Source organism: Martes martes, assembly GCF_963455335.1.
Source record: "Martes martes genome assembly, chromosome: 11".
NCBI lineage: Eukaryota > Metazoa > Chordata > Mammalia > Carnivora > Mustelidae > Martes > Martes martes.
The window spans coordinates 94,197,248-94,214,161 of record NC_137899.1 but is presented as its reverse complement, the minus strand read 5'-3'; the positions used below and the strand labels follow the sequence as shown (position 1 = coordinate 94,214,161).

Sequence of the window (16,914 nt, the reverse complement as noted above, 5' to 3'; positions counted from 1 at the left end):
CCCCAAAATGGCTCTATAGTTTTTTTTCCTAGAAGTTTTGTAGGTTTCATTTTTATGTTTAGGTCTAGCTGTTACTCTTGATCTGTTTACTCTAATAATTATTCCTTAGGTATTGATTTTTTGTGTGTGAATTAGCTTCCCGTCCGTGTTATTTTTCCCCATGTTGGGTGACTCTTGGTTGTCGCCTTGAGAATCCTGGGGTCTGCTGGTGATGCCGATTCTGATTCGGGCTTAGTGGGGAAGAGCTGCTTGGTGGTGTGGGCTGCTGGGATGTATCCTTGGAGTGGGGTGGGGGCTTTGATGGCTTCTCTCTCTCTCCAGCACTCTGGCCACATTCCCATGTTCCTTGGGGCAAAGAACAAGGTTGCAGGGCACAAGCAGAGTACGGAGGGAGTGCCTGCTCTAGTGGGTGGGTCCCCGTTACTCTCATTGTGACTGGCCGGGTGTCCTTGCTTTTTTGTTACATGTAACTCTGAGTTTGTTAAGGACCTCCACCCCAGACCCCATTTCCACAGCAGCTCTCTTCTGCATATTTTACCTGTGTTTTTTCTCTCTTTAACTCTTGTCAGTTTGATTCTGTGTGCTTCTGTGGTTTTTTTGATGGCACTCCTTATTGTTTTCCAGCATTTTTTGGATTTGTTCTTCTCTCCAGCCTGTCATTTATTTATTTACTTATTTACTTATTTATTTATTTTTAAAAGATTTATTTATTTGACAGACAGAGATCACAAGTAGGCAGAGGCAGGCAGAGAGAGAGGAAGGGAAGCAGGTTCCCTGCTGAGCAGAGAGCCCAATGCGGGGCTCCATCCCAGGACCCTGGGATCATGACCTGAGCTGAAGGCAGAGGCTTTAACCCACTGAGCCATATCCCCATCCAGCCTGTCATTTAAAGTGATGTAGGGGGAAAGGGGATATGGATGTTGTATTTTGCCTCCCAAATTGATGTGGTTTTTGCAACCCACCTTCCAGAAAGCCTAGACTCTAGAATGCCACAACAAAGCAGGGAACATTAGAAGGAGGGAAAGGAAATTGAGAAAGGGGTCAAGAGGACCAGGGAAGATGTGGCAGACAAGGGGCCTCATCACCTGAGACTCTGCCCTCACCCGCCACCATGGCTGTAGGGCCTGCATGGCATCTTCTTTTCTTGGGCTCCTTCTGGTTTGTGAGTGATGTGGGCTCCATGTTGAGCTCGCATTAAGAACTGGAAGCCCCAGGACTTGCTGTTCGACCATAGCCCCTTGCTTTGGCCTCTGTGTCCTTCACAAGGAGGTGTCAGCCTGAGGGGCAGTGGGTGGTGTGCTTTCTCTGAAGGGGATCTTCTTAAGGGGAGTGTCTTTGTTCAGGCTGTCCAGTGCTCACCTGAGCTGGGCTCTGTAGGTGCAGTGACTGAACACCAATCATTAACCCTGATCATTTCCTTAGTGCCCTCAGGGAGGGAATAAGAAATCTTATTTGGTTATGATCTCTGGACCATGGCTGTGACCTTATCTATGCAGATTGGGCCTTCATTATCGTTCTATCGTACATACTCTGGTAGAGAGTCCAAGAGGTCTCTTAGCTTGGTGTGAGCTGTCCATGCTGTAACTCTGGACAAGTCATGATGTCCTGAGTCCCCAGAGTGGCTGAACCCAGACTTGGTGAACTGGGGAATTTCCTTGTTTGAGTCTCCTTGGCTGGGTGTTCTTGTCTGTCCTGTCTGCCTGGCCTCAGGCCTGGCTTTTGACAATCTCAGGCAGCCTGCTTACCTGCCTCTTTGGTCCTTCCCCAGCAAGGTAACTTTTGTAGAGTCTGTGGGAAAGAAGTGGCATTGAAATGTGCCTGAAAGGCTGTGTACAATTTTATTATTATTATTATTATTATTAATTTGTTTGTTTTAAATATTTATTTATTTATTTTAGAGAGCAAAGTTCATGTGCAAAAGTCGGGGGGAGGGACAGAGGGAGAGAATCTTGCAAGCATACACCCTGCTGAGCATGGAGCCCTACTGGGCTTGATCTCACGATCCTGAGATCATGACCTGAGCTGAAATCAAGAGTCAGACGCTTAACTGACTGAGCCACCCAGGTACCCCTACATAGACTTTTAGAAAATTTTATTTTTTTTCCAGTGTCAAATTAGCCATGTTTCATTGTCATTGTTTTGAAAGATGAATTAAAGATGCATGAAGGACAGCCAGTAAGAAATGTTTCCCTCGGGGCACCTGGGTGGCTCAGTGGGTTAAAACCTCTGACTTCAGCTTAGGTCATGATCCCAGGTCCTGGGATGGAGCCCCACATTGGGCTCTCTGCTCAGCGGGGAGCTTGCTTCCCCCTCTCTCTCTGCTTGCTGCTCTGCCTACTTGTGATCTCTGTCTGTCAAATAAATAAAATCTTAAAAAAAAAAAAAAAAAGAAATGTTTCCCTCATACCTTTTTTTTCTGGCACCCAGATCCCTTCCAGTAACAATCATTGTTACCAGTTCTTTGGCTGTCCTTCCTAAAGATTTTATTCTTGTACAAGCATATATGTCTGGTCAGTTTCCTTCTCACATAGGTGCTCTATTCACACTGTTTTGTATCTTTTTTCACTTAACTAGACATTTAGTTTTTTGGAATATATTCTTATGGTTCAGAATTCTGAAGACATAGGAAACAACAGGAATCTTTCCTCATAGCTTTGTCCCTGGTGACCCACTTCCCCTCAGCAAGGAAAAATATGTGTGTATATGTATTCAATCGGAGTATCTCTAATTTTTCTTTTCTGTGTTTCACCCAAATAGAGGCATGTGTACCTTGTCATGTATCTTTCTACCCAATAGTGTATATGTTGGAGGTAGGTCCGTGTCAGAGTACAAAGAGCGTCCTGCTGCTTTTCTTTCAAGTCTGCCTTTCCTCTGTGAGGATGTACCAGAACCTCATATAGAATATTGGAAGGTAGAGAGAGAAAGTGTTGGGTGCATTCCAGGCGAGGCAGGCAGGATGTGCTGGAGTGACAGAGGTCCCAGAGAGCACAGGGAAGATGTGGGGGAAGCAGCTGGCTGGGAACTGTAGAGCTGGGCCAGTCTGTATATTTGGACAGGGGCAGGGTGGTGTGTATAAACACCTTCAGAGATGTGGGGGTGTGTTGAGGGGGTGAGTATGTTAGCAGCCAGAAGATCAGAGTGGGCTGGAGTCACACTGCTGACTTAGCTGTGGTCAGATGTGTCAGGGTTTGCATGGGTTTCTAGTGGAGATGAACCTGGCTCTGTTTTTGCTATGACCGCTCCTCGTCCACATGCTACATGCATAGCGATGACGGGTCGTCAGACTGCCCCCTGCAGTCTGATTGGCATTCTCACTATCAGCTTCTTTACTGGCGAGATGAAATTCATACACGATGTAACCTACTAACATATGTGTTTTTAAAAATTGACATAATGTCCTGTTAAAAGGGGAAGCATAAAAGGGAAGTGTGTATAATAAAACACACAGCATTTCAGTATTTAGGTGCTCAGGTATGACTGCTCTAAAAATGACTCCCCTGCGGATCTCCAAAGTGTTCCCAGGTCAGTGGGCAGCACCACACCCATTAAGAACCACAGGACTAGGTCATGCTGTGTATTGCCAAGATGTCTTACTTCCTTATATTCTTATTTTAGATAAGTGCAATAAAGTTCATTTCCATTTGCCATATCGATGGCAGTTCTTGGACAGAGGCAAGTGGAAGGATTTGGACAAAATGGAGCTTATTGAAGAGGCATATAGCAATCCCAGGAAAGACAGGTATGAAGTATGTCACTTGTGTCCACTGTGTGCCTGGGGTTTTGAGTGCAGGGTGGGGAGTTGAGACTCAGCAGAGCTGAGATTTGATACCGCGCGTGTGTCACACACACAAGCGCGTGCACACGCACACACCCACCCTCTTCCCCTCCCATCCCAAGTAAACAACCTGGACCGGAGGTGAAGGCTCTGGGCTGGAAATTAGAAGTTAATGTTCATACTGTGTTTTGGTCCTCTGCTTTCCTACCTTTCTCTCCTTTAGGAAGGAGCAGTGGGGAAAGGAGATGTTGGTACCAAGTAAGTTTTGAATCATTTGCTGCTGGGATTGATCACGTACATATATCCACACTGATTACTGCAGAAGAGCAAGAGGCATTCATTTGTGAAATTTTAGCCATTGTGTGTAAAGTCCTGTAGCTGAACTGCTGTTTATTGTTCGGCTTTTAACTTCTTAATTTTTCTAAGTGTGTCCCACTATTTTCACTTTGTCAATTCAGAGTCAATTGGCAAGTCCCAGAGAGGCTTATTTTCAAATACTTCTCATATTGTGGCTTGAACTTGCTAAAATATGTTGCCAAGAAAAGAATTTAAGCCTACTTTTTAAGTGGGAAAAATAAATTTGTGCTCAGAGTGCAATTACGCACAAATTGCTGCTGGTAAAGTATGTGAAACAAATTGTTCCCCTTTGGAAGATGAATTGGCTCACACGTGCCCCCCTCTCTCTTTTTCTGAGGCAGAATTTACACATAGGGAAGTGCACAGATAGTAATTGCATAGTTCGCTGAGTCTTGACAAATGCATGCGCTCATGTAGCAGAGACTCTAATCCAAACAGAGATCATTTACATCACCCCAGAAAGTCTTCTCCTGTCCCCTTTGCGTCAGTGCCCACCCGTGGGCCACCATTGTTCCGACATCTGTCACCACAGATTAGTCTCGCCTGTTCTTGAACCCCATCTAAATGGAGACTTACCCTCTCTACCACCATGTCTGGCGCCTTTCTCTCAGCGCTCTGTTCTCAAGACTCAGCCACAGTGTGCTGTCTCCCGGTGCACATGCGTGCGGGTTGGGGGGCAGATGAAACTGCAGGGGGCGGCGGGGGGCAGCTAGGCTGGGTCTGTCTTCAGCTCTGCCAGGTGATGCTAAACTGTTTTCCGAAGTGATCCTGCCGCTTTCCACCCCCATCCACGGTCTGTGGTGACCGTCTCCCTAATGTCTGGTATCGTTTGCCATCTGAACTTTGCCCAGCCTGGGGGTGTAAAGTGGTGTCTCTGCTTTCCTATCTCCAGGTCCTAATGAGGGAAAGTGTCTCTGCCTGTTTTGGGGCCATTTTTTGTAGTTTGCTTGTTTTGTTGGAGGGAAAGGTTGTGTGTTTAGTTTTTCTTTAGTTTAGGAACTTTTTAAATTTCTGGATATTAAATGTGCTTTGAAAATAAACTCTTCCTGTCAACTTATGGTATTTTTTAATATAGAGAAGTATTTAACCATCTTTTTCCTTTATGGTTTTGTACTTTTTGAGTCATAAGAAATCCTTATCCCAAGACCATAAGGAAATGTTTCTAAATTTTCTTTAAAAAGTCTCGATGTTTTAAGGACTGTGTTTACTCTTTTGCTGCAGGTGGTGAAGTATGGGTCCACTTTCATTCTTACACAGATGAATTAACCAGTTTTGCTAAAATTGCTTTTTAAAAACATACTTGTTAAAAAAATTAAAGTTGTGATAATATACACATAACAAAATTTGCCATCCTAACTATCTTAAAGGGTACACTGTGGTGGCATTACATTCACATCGTTGTGCGGCTATCCCCAACATCCATTGCCAGCAGTTATTTTAAACCTGTCAAAATTGAGCCAAATTTGGCAAACTCTTAACACCTTTTATAGCTTATTTTCAGACCCGTGTGCCAAATATCACTTGTTTAAGTAGGCCATCTCTTCTCTATGTATTTCCAGGGCCTCCTGGGACAGGTGCGGAATTAGCAAATACACCCAGGTCTGTTTCTGGTCTCTTCTCTTCCATTGGTCTGTCTGTCTGTGTGTCACACTGTCTTACCTAGTGGAGCTTTAGAGTATGTGTTGGCATCTGATAAGGCAGTCTCCCATCTTGTCTGTCTTTGAGCTCCCTGGGCTCTTGGTCTTTTGCTCCTCCTTAGAAATTTCTAAATCTTACTGGTTTATCTCTATTGTAATTTTTGAAATTGAAATTGCATTGACTATTGTCAGTCCTAGGAGAACTGACATCCTAATGGTGCTGAGATTTTCTGTTCATATACATGATAGCAGCTGATTTATTTAAGTATTTTAAAATATCTTTCAGTAGTTCTGTAATTTCTCCATTAAGGTCTTGGGTATCTTTTGTTAGAGAATTACTTTTTTTTTCCAGCTGTATTGAGATAGAATTGACATACAACAGTGTGGAAGTGTAAGGTGGGCAGCACGAGGACTTGACAGATGTATACATTGTATGACGACCCCCACGATAAGTTCAGTTAACCTCCCTCACTTCATACAGTTACAAAAACAATTTTTTCCCTTATGATATGATGAGAACTTGTAGAATTTATTCTTTTAGCAACTTTTAAATATACCATAAAACGGGGCGCCTGGGTGGCTCAGTGGGTTAAAGCCTCTGCCTTTGGCTCAGGTCATGATCCCAGGGTCCTGGGATCGAGCCCCGCATCGGGCTCTCTGCTCAGCAGGGAGCCTGCTTCCCCCTCTCTCTCTGCCTATTTGTGATCTCTGTCTGTCAAATAAATAAATAAATAAATAAATAAATACATACATATTTTAAAAAATATGTATACCATAAAACATTGTTAACTGTAGCCATCATGTTGTACATTGCATCCCCAGTAAAAAAAAAATGTGTTTCTCCCTGCTGATGCACAGAAATGCAGTTGACTTTTTTGTCAACTATTACGTCTTGCAACTTCACTAAAATATCTGAACTCAGAAGACTCTACTGATAATTTGAATTATCTGTAATTCAAAGTTGTCTATGTATTCTATCTAGAAGTTAGTATCTGTGAATAGCATTTTTAAAAAAGATTTTACAAGGGAGAGGGAGAAGCTGACTCCCCAGTGAGCAAGAAGTCCAATGTGGGGTTCCATCCTGCACCCTGGGATCATGACTTGAGCCAAAGGCAGAAGCTTAACTGACTGAGCCACCCAGGAACCCCTGTGAATAGCATTTTAATTTCTTCCTTTTTTATTCTTATGCATGTTACTTCTTTTTATTGCCCTGTTGCCTTATTGTAGTGGCTAGGACCTCCAGTGGCATGCTGAATGTAAGTGGTGATTAGCTGGAATATTATTTTTTTTCTTTTTTCCCTTGATTTTAAGAGCAGTAATTATTAAATATTTCACCTTAAGCATGAGTGAATGTTTGGAATCTTTGACTTGCTAACAAATCCTAATTTTATTCCTAGTATGCTAAGAGGGTTTTTTTATTTTTTCAAGATTTTATTTATTTGAGGGGCGCCTGGGTGACTCAGTTGGTTAAGTGACTGCCTTCAGCTCAGGTCATGATCCTGGAGTCCCGGGATTGAGTCCCACATCGGCTCCCTGCTCAGCAGGCAGTCTGCTTCTCCCTCTGACCATCTCCCCTCTCATGCTCTCTCTCTCTCTCTCAAGTAAATAAATAAAATCTTAAAAAAAAAGATTTTATTTATTTGAGAGAGAGAGAGTGTGTGTGTATAGGGAAAGGGAGGGGCAGACTTCCCGCTCAGCAGAGAGCCCCATATGGGTCTTGATCCCAGGACCCTGAGATCATGACCCGAGCCGAAGCAGATACTTAATTAACTGAGCTACCCAGACACCTCTAGGAGGTTTTTTAAAAATTGTGTATAAAATTTGAATTTTATTGAGTGCTTTTTCTGTATCAAGAGCCCATGCTTTGTTTTCCTTTATTTGTTAATGCAGTTAACGACATTAATTTTCTGATAAGTCCACCATATTTCTAGGCTTAAGTCATAGTTGTGCAGTTCTTTCTCGCTCTCTCTTTCACACACACACACACACACACACACACACACACACACTGCTGAATTTGGATGGCCAGTACTTAATTTAAGATTTTTGGGGGCGCCTGGGTGGCTCAGTGGGTTAAAGCCGCTGCCTTCAGCTCAGGTCATGATCCCAGCGTCCTGGGATCGAGCCCCGCATCGGGCTCTCTGCTCAGCGGGGAGCCTGCTTCCTCCTCTCTCTCTGCCTGCTTCTCTGCCTACTTGTGGTCTCTGTCTGTCAAATAAATAAATAAAATCTTTAAAAAAAAAAAAAAGATTTTTGCATCCATGCTTGAGTGAGATTGGTCTATAATTTCTTCATATTATCTTGATCTGGTTTTTATCTTAGGAAGTATCTAACCTCATAAAGATGAGATTGGGATGGTTTCTTTTTCTGTTCTCTGAAAACACTCATGTACAGTTAGAATTACTTTTTCCTGAATAATTGACCATGTGTCTAAAGAATATCGAGGCATAATGTTTAATTTATGGGAAGATTTTTTTTTAAGATTTTATTTATTTGAGGGGTCAGTTTCTACTGACCAGTTTCTTATAATTGTTAGAGGATCAGTCAGGTTTTCTACTTTTCTTGAGTCAATTTTGGTAAATTTATCATATTTTTCAGGAGTTTGTTCATTTTATTTGTTGTCAAACTAATTGTCATAAAGTTGTTTATAATATCCCTTTTAGTATCTATGGCATCTTTCACTTTTTACCGTCTGTATTTCTAATATTCTCCTTTTTTCTTGATCATTCTTGCAGAGACTAATTTTATTTTCAGAGAATATTAATTTCATTATTTTTTTGTATAAGAACCGACTGTCCTCCCCTCTTCCCACTTGGAACCTTTTCCCCCCACTACAGTGTGACACTGTTATATTTAAGTTCACGTCTATCAGCTGAGCATCTAGAAGACCACAGGTGGAACCCGAGTGTTCACTTGGCTGGTGGAGAATTCCATTTACCTCTCATGTTCTTTTGCAGGATCCTGTGTGCTGAGTCAGCCAGCAACTTTCACTTTGATTGTCTAGACTTTGAGTCTATGATGTTTGGCGCGGCCCCAGCCCGCCGCCTCTCCACGGCCTCCTCGGTTACGAAACCTCCACACTTCATCCTCACCACTGACTGGGTTTGGTACTGGACTGATGAGTTTGGTTCTTGGCAGGAATATGGACAACAAGTAAGTGTCACAGAAAGAGGGCAAGTATTTTCCCCCAAGCGTCCGTGGTAGAGGAGCCGTTCCCAGACATGAACGTGAGGGTTGTCCTGGAGAGTCCTTGACAGAGGCAAAGATGCCCATATCCCCCTATGACTCACTTGCTTTGGGGGAATTAGGGCAAAACTAGTTAGTCATTCCTTTGTAGGAGGTTCTGTCTTTGAATGTTTAGGTATCTGTTGGCCTCATGAGAACTGAATGACTATAGATTATAATTAGATGACATTTCTTTTTTTTTTTTTTTTTAAGATTTTATTTATTTGACAGGCAGAGATCACAAGTAGGCAGAGAGGCAGGCAGAGAGAGAGGGGGAGGCAGGCTCCCTGCCGAGCAGAGAGCCCGATGCGGGGCTCGATCCCAGGACCCTGGGATCATGACCCGAGCCGAAGGCAGAGGCTTTAACCCACTGAGCCACCCAGGCGCCCCAATGAGATGACATTTCTTCATTGGTTTTGTTAAATGGGGTAGAAAGATGCCTCTCTAATTGTCGAACAGGTAACTCCAGAGCAAGTGCGTGTGTGTGCAGGAGAGTCTGGGTAGCTGCACAGTATACTTGAAGGCTTTTCGAAGGTGGCCTTCTGCCTTCTCTGTAGCAGCAACTTCACAGAATGTGGGCAAGTGTGAGAAAATGGATTCATTTCAGGTATTGATTTGGAATCTGGATCTAATAACTGCTGCTGTCAATTATTTGAAGAAGTTCATGACTGGATCATATTGAGTCCCCTGGTCACTTGTAGAGGTACACGGATAGGGAGGGCACCACGTCTCTATGGATAGCTTTCCAAAATGATATTGGGATTATGGGCTGAGAGACATTTATACTCTTCCAGGTTATAAAAGGCTATATTAAAGCTTGAGTTTCTTTTCTTACCTGCACCTGGAATGTCTTCTTCTCTGGGAACACTGTAATGAGGGCTGCATGAGCACAGGGAGGTTGGTCTCTCTTGTGCCTCCAGTGTGCCCCTGTGTGGAGAATAGTGCCTGTACCTAGCAGGTCCTCAGGGCAGAGACGTTGGCTGGCTGAAGGACAGAGTAATTGCTGTCCTCTGGCCTGTTGGACATGGTCACGCTCATCAGGGGCCTCACTTCAGCCTTCATCTGCTTCCCCTCTGCGTCCTCAAGTGCCAGCCTTTCCTTGGTGGCTGTTCTGTCTGCCCTCTTTCCCACCTATCTGCCCCTCTTGAGCATCCTGGGGTTTTTTCCACCTTCCTTGCCATGTAGATTTGCTCAAGGAGGCTCCCCGGCATTGTTCGTGGTTTGGTCAGGAGCAGGAGTCAGGAGGCCGCGCCTGGCATGGAGGAGCAGGAGAGAATGAGGGGCTGGTCATGCTCCCTGAATGGAGCTTACCTGGTAACATCATGGAGGAACCTATGGCAGGTGAGAAACACTTAGCTAATGCAACAACCTCTCACCTTTTGTTTTGTGATTTGTCCCCTTTCTTGGGGAGCTGAGTGGGATGACACTAGACCCTAGTGACACCCTATGCAAAAGTATTTTTCCTTAGGTGACTTTGCATACTGGATTGTCATGACTTTAGGGAGTAGGGGCTTTTCTCCTCCAAACAACCCATACTTAAGAGTTTTCCCTTTTTCTTTTCTATGTGGCTACTTTCTTGCAGTATAGTCAGAGTGTATAACCTCATTCAGGACATGAGAATCTCTGGCAATGACCTGTATTTGGGTATCATTGATATATTGCACGGTGCTGGGGTACAGATGCACGTGTGTGAGCTCAGTGGCTTTTGGTTGTGTGGTCTCGTTTGGTACCATTGGCTGGATCGTCTCCTAGGGTGGCCTGTCCGCTCTAGCTCTTCTTTTCCCGACACACTCCTGGCGTCCCTGCATATGTGGATTTCTTTCTTATTTTTCTGCTAATTGACAGTTTAGGACCATTATCTTTTGATTCAGGGAAACTAGTTTCTCTTCTGCCTGAGCTCAGGATGTACAGCCCAATTTCAGGTCCACATTGCCTCCACCCTATATTAATTTCCTGAGGCTACCACAGACTGGGTGGCTTAGAACAACAGTGATGTATTGTCTCACAGCTGGATGCCAGCAGTCAAAACCAAGGTGTCAGCAGGGCCATGTGCCCTTTGAAGCTTGTTAAGAGTCATACCTGCTTTTCTAGCTTCTGGTGGTTTCCCTGGCTTGTGGGTGCCTCAGTCCGGGCTCTGCCTCGTCGTCATGTGGCCTTCTCCTTGAGTCTGCATGTGACCATTCTCTTATAAGGGCATAGCATGATCTCATCTTAACTAATTACATCTTAACTAATTACAGGGTAGTAACCCTGTTTCCAAATAAGGTCAAGTTTCGAGGTACTAGGGTTAAGACTTTAGCTTATCTTTTTTGGCACCCAGCGTGTCACAATTCAATTCATAACATAATCTTGGGTATAAAGGTTTTACTGTTCTTGGCCCACTGAATTTTCCTGTGTTGACCTTGACGTCCCTGAGGTGTTGGGCTCCAGGATGCCTTACCCTGACCTGTATCCTCTTTGGATCATTCTCAGAAGGCTTCTCATGTCGATTGACATTTTGCATTTTTTTCCCCCCTTTCCTGTGATCCTCTTTACCTTGCTATAAAACCTGTACTGTTGCCCTCACCCTTTTGTACCTGAACAATGCATCCATCTCCACTTGAAAGGCAAGACCCTCGTTCATTCCCCTACTTGCCAGGATCTGACTTCTGTTCCTGTTACTTGTTCATCTAGTCACTTTAAAAAAAAAAAAAAGATTTTATTTATTTATTTGAGAGAGAATGAGAGAGAGAGAGAGCACAAAAAGGGGAGGGTCAGAGGGAGAAGCAGACTCCCTGCTGAGCAGAGAGCCTGATGTGGGATTAGACTCCAGGATCATGACCTGAGCCAAAGGCAGTTGCTTAACCAACAGAGCCACCCAGGTGCCCCTCATCTAGTCACTATTCTTGGAGTGCCCGCAGGAGGTGGGACACTGCCAGGCATAGCCCTCACAGTGCTGTAGACACTGCAAATGGTCAAGCGCCCAGGTGCCAAATCTGGTGGCATTTCCAGCCTTGGCCCACTCCTTCCTCACTCTCCTGGCTGCCTTGTTCCTCCTCTGTCTCCTTCATGGGCTGTTTCTTTCTGCTCTCCTTCATGAACTTTCAGCCCATGCCTGATGTTCTTCTGACATTAGTGGCCACCTTAAGTGATCTCTACACCTCTGTCTCCAGACCAGATTCCTCTTCAAACTTCAGACGGGCATTTCTAGAAACCGGCCCAATATTTCTGTGGCACCTTTGCATTTGGTTCCAGGCACTGTGCTGCAGGCCTTATTTTTTTTTTTTTTAAGATTTTTTTTTTAAATTTATTCATTTGACAGAGAGAGAGAGATCACAAGTAGGCAGAGAGGCAGACAGAGAGAGAGGAGGAAGCAGGCTCCCTGCTGAGCAGAGAGCCCGATGTGGGGCTCGATCCCAGGATCCTGAGATCATGACCTGAGCCGAAGGCAGAGGCTTTAACCCACTGAGCCACCCAGGCGCCCCTGCAGGCCTTATTTTAATGGTTCTTCCAGCCTGTTGAGGATGGGATGGCACTCTTGTCCCGTGTTAGGGGTGTGACTTAAGTTTGTTCCTGTTCCTGTCCTGTTGAGATCACTGAAGTTCAGAGGGGCCAAAATTCAAACTCAGTCCATCCCCAAATCTTAGATGTCCTATAGGTAATTAGAGAGAAGGTGTGGGATCAAAATGGGTAATGCAAAAATAGAGAGCTTCCGCGGGCTCAGGAAAGAACACAGAGAGGGACTAAGCTCTGAAGGGTGGTGGGTGGTGCAAGAATGGGCAGAGAAGAGGCAGCCATGCTCAGCCCATCCCTCCAAGTGGATCGAAGAATTCAGTGTTGACGTTCACCCTCATTCAAACGGTTGTGTCATCCATTATGAGTAATTTGAATGCTGCTTTCTTCTGTTGCAGCCTTCTACTTACCTGGTTAGCAGGACCTGCATTTACTATTTTCCTGGCCAGCTTTTAGGAGGCATTCGTGATGGCTTCTATTCTGTGTCTCCCTCTCCTGCCACACCCCTGCTCCCTGGCTTCTCTATCCCCACTTCCCTGCCTCCCCCATGACACAGATACCCACCGCAGGCTTGTCTGCAGTGTGGTGTGGATCGCGCCCAGCAGCTTTCTTCATCATCGTAGCTTCTTGCCTTCATGGAGTATCTATCTGGCTTTCCCTGTAGGGCATGGAGCACCCCGTGACCACTGTCAGCAGCAGCGATGTGGAGAAGGCCTACCTGGCGTACTGTGCCCCGGGCTCTGACGCCCAGGCAGCCGTCCTGAAGTTCCAGGCCGGAAAGCACAAATACGAGTTAGACTTCAAAGGTACATCTTGACCCATTGCCCTCACCCAGCAGGGTTTGGCCATCTATTGGCCCGGCCTTTCCCTCCTTTACCCTGGAGAAGTTCCATGTACACACTGAGGGCCAGGAAAGAAAAGGAGAGGGGGTCCCTGCTCCTGAAGTGCTGTCCACGTGGAAGGGGAGTCAGACCTGTGACAGATGGTGGCAGCCCGGGGTGGGGTGGAGGAACAGCTGCCGGGGAGAGGGAGGTGAAGGGAGAGGAGCCCGAGGAAGGACAGGAGCCCAAAGTGTGGAGGAACAGGCAGGGGCCGCTTTTGTGCAGTGCGGGTGGTCCTGTAAGTCCATGGACGAGGCTCTGTGGTCCCAGGGTTAACCTTGGTCCCTGACTGGTGTCAGCCATTCTGCTCTGTGCTCTGCCCTGTCCTCCCCAGCCTGGCGGCTCCCCATCGTCCTCTCAGCACCTGCGGCTCAGGTGGGCTGCAGACTGAGCACATGCGAGACATGCACTTTCCTTAAAAGTTACTGGAAGCGGATTGTCCTGCACCCATAGTGTCCTGACACTGAACTTTAAGTGACTCGTCCTGGCTGCCTTTGCAGACAGACAGAAACAGGCCAAATACCCTTTGGCCAGTTCATGTAGTGACTGATTTTGGAGGAGATTTTTTTTTTTCATTTTAGTGTTTTCTGTGGCTTCTCTTAAGACATTTCCTCATGGTTTTATCAGCCCAGCTCCGTTTAACTCAGTGTTGCCGTATCTTTTAAACTCTGAGTCCTTCTGAATGTTCAGCACCTTTTGAGGGAATTCACTGGGCCTTCCTTTAAATACAATTTGCTGTTTTTTCTGTTTTGTGGACCTTCTACTATGTGGAGGGCAGCAGAGTGCATGCGCTGAATTATCCTAAAACCACGTGACCTGCTCGCTGTGGTTTTGTAGCGCTTATTTTCTTGGTGAGGGTGGAACCGCTGCCCCTCAGTGTGCCCTTGCAGAGAACACAGAAGTGTGTTCTCTGCAGGGAGAGCTGCTCACCCGCCCTCGGCATCTGCTGGGGACCAGCAGCCGTAGGTCAAGTCTGGTTTCCGGTCCACAGTCTGATAGATACAAATGCAGGAAAGGGGCAGCGAGTTACATGAGGATCAAGTCCATGCAAGTAGCACCCAACTGAAGGCCGCCGGCAACTGTTTGAAACACTCCTTTTAAGTATCTGGAAAATGTCAGAGCCAGAAATGTCAGATGCAGCCTTTACCATTCTCAGCCTAGACTGCATCCCCAGGGGACAGAACCGAGAATCAGGATAAGGGTGGGAAAGAGCACACACATGCAGTTTTCTGCAAACTGCAGGTTCACCCCACACTGACCCAGTCTCACGTGGATAGGCACAATTTGTTTTGTTGGTGGTGGATCACAGCAGCAACAGAAGTAGTTTGAGGTGAGTTAGGTTCCTGTCTCACAGCGAGGTGTTGTGAAAGCAAGTCTCAGACCCAAGTCGGCCAAACACGTTTATGAACGAAATATTATTAGGAAACAAGTACAGTTAAGAAACACACAACAGGTCAAATGATTGGTTCTGTAGGATTGAGGAAGACTTGGCGCTGTCATTTTAGGGACTCTTGTCACAAGCTTTGCTCAAGGCCACTGCCAGTGCCCAGATTCCAGAGGGAGAGCTGCGGTATCTGTTAGCTACCATCAGATGGGCAGAATCCCCAAGGTCACAGTTGTTTAGGGACTTAGCCTAGTGTATCCCTGGTAAGGGTAACAAGGGAAAAAACTCTCACTTTTCCCCATCCACGGAAGGGTAGGGAGTGGGTCTCACATATAGTTAGCCAGTCTGCATGACTTGAGTAGTTTCACTAGTGAAAGACCATTCGAGACTTATCACGATGTCAGTCAAGAGGCCAATAAAACCCATGTAACTGTGCTAATTATTGATGGGAGTGAGGGGTGGACAACAGTAGGGCTTGTGGTAGCCATGTCTGATGCCTGGGCTCCTGATTAGAAGGTGGGGGACCCCTGGGAGTTCTGATCTTAATGACTACCTGGGCAACAGCGTGAGGGACACCCACCTCAGTGATCAGACAGTATATGCTCAAATGCAGTAACTTAAGTCACAGACACCTACAAATTAATGTTAAAATGTTTTTTTAAATGGAAAAAAAAAACTGGTTTTGTACTCTAGGTGCAGAAAGTAAGATGTGACAGGGTTTTCCTGGTGGCAGGGGACATGTAATCTAGCTCATAGTTGTTTGTGATTTTTCAACTTGAGGATCAATGTCTCCTCAACCCTCAGGATGAACCTGAGGATCCTGGGGGTGGGTGTAGGGCAAGGATTTTGTTTATTAAAGATGGTACAGGTTTAAAAAGGTTGAGAAATACTGCTGTGGAGTCAGTTTAGTCAAATTAAAAAAAGTTATAAGAGTAAAATTAGTGTATTAACTCTAAATCCCCTTGGCTCAAAATGTGGTAATTTGGTCTCAGGCTGGGCTGAAGCTTTTTTTATATCCAAGTTGGGAAAAATTGCTAAGCAAAATAATGATTTAAACAAGATTGGAAGGAACAATTTAAAAGTGCTCATGTATAATTGATACGTCAATTACTCATCATTCATGTGTTCATTAAACCCAGTCTCCTAAGGATACCTATTTTCTTTTATGAATATTTGAAATGTGAAAATTGCCTTGTTTTTTTAACAGACTGACTCTAGGCTTTACACATTAGGATTAGTTTTCTAAACCATTTAGTTTGTATTTAAAAAACATTGCCATCCTATGTGTATATATATATGCATTTGGTGTTTTTTTTTTTTTTTTCTTCTTCAGCGTTTGTTCAGAAAAACCTGGTCTATGGCACAGTCAGAAAGGTTTGCCGGCGACCCAGATACGTGTCCCCGCAGGAGGTGAAGGTGAAGCAAGCCTGGTAGGTGGCATGAGAACCGGGGGGCTGTGCTCTGCTGCACGTACAGGAAGCCTCCTCGGGCTGGCATAATGCAGTAAGAGGGTTTGTTGGCTTGTGTCACTGAATGTGCCAGCGCTCTGTCTCTGAGTACCCAGGCCCGCCCCCCAGGCAGGACCTTCGTACTTTCCTTCACTTAATACTATAGTGCTGGTATTAATATCCATGTTCCAGAAGAGGTCTGAGAATTCATGAAACTGGAAATTCAGGGTACACTTAGCACATTTCAGAGAGAGAAGTATTAGCATGGATTATAAGATGATAAATATAATTCAGGTTTATAGAGAGATGTCAGAATATTTTTCTAATTGTGTGGTAGACTAATTAACTTTTAGTTAATAAAGCATTAAGGTGCCAAACGAAGTGCAACATGAAATAAAGGGAAAAAAAGACCTAAGACACTGGAAAAAATTGTATAATTAGATTTTTTTAAAAAGATTGATTTATTTGAGAGAGTGTATGCGTATGTGTGTGTGTGCATGCGTGCACATGCGTGTGCGCAGAGGTGGGGAAGGGCAGGGGTAGAGAATCTCAGGTAGACTCTGCACTGAGCTTGGAGCCCAACGTGGGGCTTGATCCCATAACCCTGAGAACGTGACCTGAGCTGAAATCAAGAGTAGGACACTTAACCGACTGAGCCACCTAGGCGCATGCCATATAATTAGATATTTTAACTGTAAGTGTGCGAGTGGTGTTC

General features: G+C 45.0%; 1 protein-coding gene across 1 annotated transcript in view; it reads left to right on the top strand.

Moving 5' to 3' along the window:
- The window catches only part of PARP12 (poly(ADP-ribose) polymerase family member 12), a 40,594-nt gene that overhangs the window by 11,915 nt on the left and 11,765 nt on the right, over positions 1 to 16,914 (top strand). The window contains exons 5-8 of the mRNA XM_080818372.1: positions 3,616 to 3,739; positions 8,727 to 8,922; positions 13,151 to 13,292; positions 16,085 to 16,181. Of these exons, the coding sequence (XP_080674498.1) occupies positions 3,616 to 3,739; positions 8,727 to 8,922; positions 13,151 to 13,292; positions 16,085 to 16,181 (559 nt within the window). The remainder of the gene's footprint in view (positions 1 to 3,615; positions 3,740 to 8,726; positions 8,923 to 13,150; positions 13,293 to 16,084; positions 16,182 to 16,914) is intronic.